The sequence below is a fragment of the Pollicipes pollicipes genome, unplaced genomic scaffold, assembly GCF_011947565.3.
Source record: "Pollicipes pollicipes isolate AB1234 unplaced genomic scaffold, Ppol_2.1 Scaffold_7261;HRSCAF=8764_pilon_pilon_pilon, whole genome shotgun sequence".
In the NCBI taxonomy this organism is placed as follows: Eukaryota; Metazoa; Arthropoda; class Thecostraca; order Pollicipedomorpha; family Pollicipedidae; genus Pollicipes; species Pollicipes pollicipes.
The window spans coordinates 5,921,898-5,928,312 of NW_023597054.1; the positions used below are offsets into that span (position 1 = coordinate 5,921,898).

At 48.5% G+C, this 6,415-nt stretch overlaps 1 protein-coding gene across 1 annotated transcript; it reads left to right on the forward strand.

The window, feature by feature from the left end:
- The first annotated feature begins 1,233 nt into the window (after positions 1-1,233).
- LOC119112862 (uncharacterized) lies at positions 1,234-2,683 on the forward strand. The gene is made up of 3 exons (XM_037237150.1): positions 1,234-1,269; positions 1,641-1,817; positions 2,150-2,683. The coding sequence occupies exons 2-3, from the start codon at positions 1,699-1,701 to the stop codon at positions 2,358-2,360; spliced, it is 330 nt and encodes a 109-aa protein (XP_037093045.1). The 5' UTR covers positions 1,234-1,269; positions 1,641-1,698; the 3' UTR covers positions 2,361-2,683.
- Positions 2,684-6,415: the final 3,732 nt, after the last annotated feature.

The window sequence follows — 6,415 nt, forward strand, 5'->3', positions numbered from 1 at the left end:
AGAGAGGGAAGAGAGAGAGAGAGAGAGAGAGAGAGAGAGAGAGAGAGAGAGAGAGAGAGAGAGAGAGAGAGAGAGAAGAGAGAGAGAGAGAGAGAGAGAGAGAGAGAGAGAGAAGAGAGAGAGAGAGAGAGAGAGAGAGAGGAGGAGAGAGGAGAGAGAGAGAGAGAGAGATATATATATATATTTATATATATATATATATATATATATATATATATATATATATATATATATATATCTTGCCGGTGTGTGTGTGTGTGTGTGTGTGTGTGTGTGTGTGTGTGTGTGTGTGTGTGTGTGTGTGTGTGTGTGTGTGTGTGTGTGTGTGTGTGTGTGTGTGTGTGTGTGTGTGTGTGTGTGTGTGTGTGTGTGTGTGTGTGTGTGTGTGTGTGTGTGTGTGTGTGTGTGTGTGTGTGTGTGTGTGTGTGTGTGTGTGTGTGTGTGTGTGTGTGTGTGTGTGTGTGTGTGTGTGTGTGTGTGTGTGTGTGTGTGTGTGTGTGTGTGTGTGGTGTGTGTGTGTGTGTGTGTGTGTGTGTGTGTGTGTGTGTGTGTGTGTGTGTGTGTGTGTGTGTGTGTGTGTGTGTGTGTGTGTGTAACGATATAAAAGTACCGCTTTTGATACTCATCCAACCACAAAACCACCAGTGTCATTTCTCGGCGGTGGTGGCATACCTAGCACTGCCACATCATATTGTCGGTAGCGAAAATGAGGCAGACACCAGGAGGATTAAGCCGAACACAAGTATCGGTTGTTCAGTGGGAACTTCGTACTGCGCAAAACTGCCCATAAAGCGCGCAGAGAGCGCGCGCCCATAGTCGCGGTCATCCCATCGCCGCCTATTGAGCATCCGCGGCATTCATAGCGCGTGGCCTTCACTCTCGCCCGCAGTGCAGGTCCGCCGCCGTCCGTCCTCCAGCCCCCGAGGGACAGCTCAGGGTGTCGGTCGGCCTTATAAAGCCGGCACGCGCGTCACTCCCGGCAGACTTGGTCGGGGGTTGTCGGTGACGACCAGCAGGACGAAGTGAGGCGTACAGCTGCACCATGCGGTCCGGGTACCTGGTCCTCAGTCTCCTGCTGGCCGGCCTGCTCGAGGTTGGCCAGGCCACGTTTGTGGCGGGCACGGCCGGCGCCGGCGCCGCCGTTGTGGCGCTCGGCGCCGCCGCCGTGCTCGGCATCGGCGCCATCGGCATCGGCGCGGCGCTCATCGGACGCGGGCGCGGGCGCGGCCGCGGGCGCGGGCGCGGGCGCGGCCGCGGACGCGGCAGGAGGTGAGAGCAGACCAAGAACGGACGCTGGAGGCGGGCGCGCACCCTCTGAGCAGATCACCAGACATGTTGTTTTTGTTACAGGCGAATGTTGGTTGGCGAAACGACAGTTGAAATGTGCCGTCTGATGACACTACTGATGTGACATTTGACTTTTGACTAATGTAACATTTGTTAAATCACTCCTCGTTTTTCAATGGTATCGCATGATACTGGTGTCCTGTCCAAATTAAGGTGCACCTTACCATGCCCGAGAGATGGACATGACCCTCTTGCCACCCGCGCGGCACGAGTGGCAGGGGAGTGTGTCTATTCCTCTTGACTGCAGCGGCAGCTGGCTGACCTGCGACTGATTTGACCTGACCTGACCACAGGTACCGCGGCCGACGGGACCTCACTCTGGAGGAGCTGGAAGACGAGGAGGAGTCCAACATGTGGGAGATGGTTAGCACCAACGACCAGGCCGGCTGCGCGCGCAAGCTCATCTGTCTCCTGGAGGCGGCCGAGGGCAAGTTGGATGAAGATGAGAAGGATGTTCTCTCCTTCCTCGGGTGAGTTCCAGAATCTGAGCCCACGGCACAAGCTCAAGGCACAACAAATGTTTTGCTCTTGCTTGGGAATACAGCTTAAGTGAAAGTTATCTGGGAGTGCTTAAGAAAAGTCTGCCTTATGCTGCGGCGCAGTTTCGTCTACTTTTGGCAGTAGTTCGTTGGTTTTTCCTGTGCATTGCAGTCACCTTAGGCTGGTGTTCGGCTGTCCCGTTCGTGGCTGTCACTGCGCTTAAAAAGCTCGCGCAGCAATCTGCGACGAAGCGTTTGACATTCAATACCATACATATAAGATTGCTTTGAACTCATTGCTTACAGAATTTCTGACTTTGCAGAGACCTGAAGGATATCACCAAGCCGCAACAGGCGTCCAAGCTGCCGTACGAGACGGCCGGCTGGTTGGGCAGGCTGCGCGGGGCCAAGTCCTGCAACCTCGCCTACGGTAGCAGCTGCCCCTACACGCGGGAGAACATGATGGCGCTAATCAGGACCATCTGGAACGGCGCGCAGGTGCAGGAGCTCCTGCAGGAGCAGAAGCAGGCCTGAGCCGCCCGGCGCGTCTTTAGAGTACAGCGGCGCATCATGGGCGTCGCTGTGTTTTGTTTCTTTCGAGCCGGAATGGAAAGCTTGTAATGTGTTTACAAACCACGTGTGATCCATAATGTGTTAAAAGATTTCGAAGTATTCGAAGGCGTGCAAATACGTTGCGGTGGGCAAGTCAGCGTTTTATCGAAATGAGGGCCGACCAAGACCGTGTTGCCAAACGGTTGCAGGTTCACCAACTGGCCGTAAGTGTCCATCCGCTCCACAGCAATGTGCTTCTCATCGACGTCCGATAGTCTCAACGAATACATGTGATTAACAGAAAACATGACTATCTATATCCCTGGCTCGTGTAGCTCTGGCCAGCAGGCTTCGACTGACAGAAGAAGCTAACGGAGGCAGTGAAAGATTCCGAACGCAGCTGGAGGGCTAACCAGGACACCTGTGCTCCATCCAAGCTTCCATGGTACAAAAGTTGTGGACTTCAAAACATCTTGAGCAGCGGGTAAAACGATCAAGCTTGAGAGAAGGCGATTCTTGCATGACAAAAGGCAGTGAGGATTCCGGAGCCAGTGATTTCACGGAGGCAGTGAAAGATTCCGAACGCACCTGGGGGGCTAACCAGGATACCTGTGCCCCATCCGAGCTTCCATGGTACAAAAATTGTGGACTTCAAAACATCTTGAGCCGCGGGTAAAACGATCGAGCTTGAGAGAAGGCGATTATTGCATCACAAAATCATGAGCATTTTTAGTGTGACCGGGGGACGTGGGTGAAATTTCGTCTTGGAACGGAGACCACGCTGAATGTAAAATCCCCAAATAAATAGTGGCAGCAAAAGCACATACGAGGCCAAAGAATTCGTATGACTTATTAAATGACAAAAATAGACAACAGAATATCAGGCAAAGACAGACAGGAGAGAAAACATGCACATTATAACATGCCAGGAGGAAAGAGCAGGGAATAAATTGGAAAATGATCAACGGTAGGAACGCCCTTAAACATTGTGAACTAAATTCAGGATGACAACTTTAACAAAAGAGAATGTGATTAAGTGTACGACTTGCCAGCATGTGCACGACGTTCACGCGGCACAAAGTACTGCGCCGCAAGACAATTGCGAAAAAAACTGCAAAAAAGACAAAAACACAATTTTTGTGTTAGCAGACGTACCGAAATCATTAGCATGAGCACCCTCCTTACTTCGTGTAAGCGATACTTTTGATTTGGTACCGCGGGGTTAAAGCAGCAAACTTAAAATGACGTGTTTGTGCATGCTATAATAAAAACGGTTCCGGGGTACAGTTTAACGGCTACTTTGGTAAGGCGTAACGCCGAACAACGGGTTTCAGCCTTCCTCACTCTATTTTTGGCGTATTTCAGTTTTGGCACGCGATTTGGTCATTGTCTTATAACGGTTATTGAAATCGTTATAATGGCATATTAATAGCGTGGTGATGGTTATTGCGTACTTTTGGGGAAAAATCACAACTTTTGTTAGTTGGAATGTTGTTAGGCGGCACGTTTCAACCTGACATCGATGGCAAAAGGCAACTGCTTGGAGTCATGGAGACAATCTGTTTACCTATCACCCACGCACAGGTGACCAGGAGCACTTACATCTGCTAACCGCGCTGTATTTGTTGCGGAAACGTCACGAGGACAGACAGACAGGCAGACAGAGGCTGCGGAAGCTTCTGCTAAGGAACTGGGAAACCTATCATCATGCTAATAATTTAAAGGGCATGCATGCTTATGCATGCACACGTCATGCAGATATTTTTTTGTCAACTCGTGGCCGCTTAGAACAACCGATGTTTCTATTAACTGGTGCATGATTTCAATAAACATTTCAAAATATCATACAACATTTTACACAGCAGGCCCCCTGGCTTCTTCCCGAAACGAAATTATAGGCGAAAAGACTAAAACAGCAGAACAAATGTAAACACTCTTTTGTTACTTGATAGATTATCCATGGTCTAAGTACGACAGTACGAAAGGAGACATTAATGGAACCACTATGTCAACCCTTTTTGCGATTTAATTAAAAGGCTGGTTTCGAATAACACGACAAGGACGATAGATCAACGTTTCTATTAGAATAGCGACCCCGAAAAGCTTTAAGGCCCAAAACCGAGCTGTTCCTTGGTCTGCACGATCCACGTACTTGGGACTACACTAAGTAAGAACTATTGTGACGCGTTTTGCGGTGTGGAATGAACGAGGCCATAGCAAAAGCGATTGGCATAACCATGTAGGTCTCTATAAGCAAATAGGGTCAGTTACCTTGAGGTACTTTTGATGATGGGACGTACCAGTGCGTTGGGATTTTTTCCTTTCATGAGCCTAACAAGTAGAGTTGTCGTGATGTTAGGCATTCGCACAAAAGTTAAAAACCGACATCGCGCAAAGACTCCCTGGTCTGCGATTCGTCAAACCCAGGGGATTTCAATTAATGGGGCGGATGAATTCGGAACACAAGGCGTTTTTTAAGGACTGTAACGAAGCGCCAGGGGTGAAGAAAGCTTGTGATTTGCCGGATATGATCGCTGACAAAAACCGACGCTTTTGCAAACCAATTGGTCACAGAATTGCAAAAATAAAACAAATTTCAACAGGCAAGACTATATTACAACAGATTATCGCAGTTCGACGAAACTCAAAGCTTAGTATTGGTCTGCACTGGCGAAGGCTTGCAGCGTGAGCATATGTCAAAACGTTGACGTTTCACTGTATGAGCAAGTTGGGCCATAAAATGCTGTCAGACGTAGTTGCTTTATCAGGATAGTTTTAGCATGTGACAGAAGCAGTTTATAGTCAGCACGGACGTCACAGATCAGTGGTGACACAATGTCCCTCAGATCGGTGCTTTTCACAGATTTTTCAGCCAGGATTCACTCCACACACTAAACACAACAAAATACTAAATAACTGGGCCTATTAACAGTCGTAAGAACCGTGGCTGGCCACAGCACCTTGCGACGAATGTGGTCAGTTTGCTACGTATCGTCGTGCCATTTGAGACAGATGGCTCGATTGCTCGCCACGTGGTAATGCGTTAGTTCAGTGCAAGGTTGTGGTCTGTGGTTAGTCTTGTCTTGTCTCTGTGTCTTTGAGGACCGACTGACTAGAAGGACGTCGCCAATCGTCAGTTTGTTTTAAGGTAACTCCGTTAAAAAGCCCTGCAGATCTAGGATTGTTGTTTGTGGACACCTGAGCTGTAGCTTCAAAGGTAACGGAGGTCGCTGGAGCGACACATGTCAAGGATTCATCCGGGCTTCCTGCTGCTGAGAGGAACGGCGGCTTTGAGGTAAGCAGCTGAGCATCATCGGTGTAGGCCTCTCGCATTGCCCGTCGCACCTCAGACTTGGCGCACTAATGGATGGACAGCAGTATGTGAGATTTGGTTTTGGCTACTGGGGGAACAAACAATGTTTTAAAATCACGGCTTGTAGTGAGAACAAAATAACCCAGGTGAATTTGCACTGTATTCGCAGGAGGAAGGACTGAAAGACATTCTCTGGCAGCAGATTACAGTGAACAATATACTCTAGCTGGTTTCAGTGATCGCCAAAGAACATTAGAGGTTGGTTGCTTGCAATTCTCAAATTTTCGACCTTCTTGATTAAGTGATTCCTTGATAAGTTTGTGCTCACATCTACCGCCTTTTATGAAGCTATGAAGCGATAGAAATCTGTCAAAATTGACAATGCTATGGTAAAGGTGCGAGTGCCAATTAAGGTTGATAGAAACCAATGCTTAGAATGTTGTACAGCTGTTGAACAATTCCCCACAGCACGTTATGGCAAATGTATGATTCAAATATCATGCAAGCCACAATAGTATAAATAGGAGCATCTGAGGCATGGTAGTTAGTGCCGCTACGTTCCAGCCAAGGTGTAATCTTGCTCACCTAAGGGAAAGATTCTGGGTCAATGTGATTCCTGCATAGGCTTTTACTGAACTAGATATGCTTAATTTGGGACCAGGGGTGTAGTTCCCTATTTAGTCGGATGAGATGCTAGACCCTCCTACAAATTTGAAGGGAAACA

What these genes read in the sequence shown, in the direction of transcription:
- LOC119112862 (XM_037237150.1), top strand. Translation starts at nt 1,699, where the DNA reads ATGTGGGAGATGGTTAGCACCAACGACCAGGCCGGCTGCGCGCGCAAG. An exon ending in GATGTTCTCTCCTTCCTCGG is followed by an intron (nt 1,818 to 2,149) that starts GTGAGTTCCAGA and finishes CTGACTTTGCAG; the next exon opens with AGACCTGAAGGATATCACCA.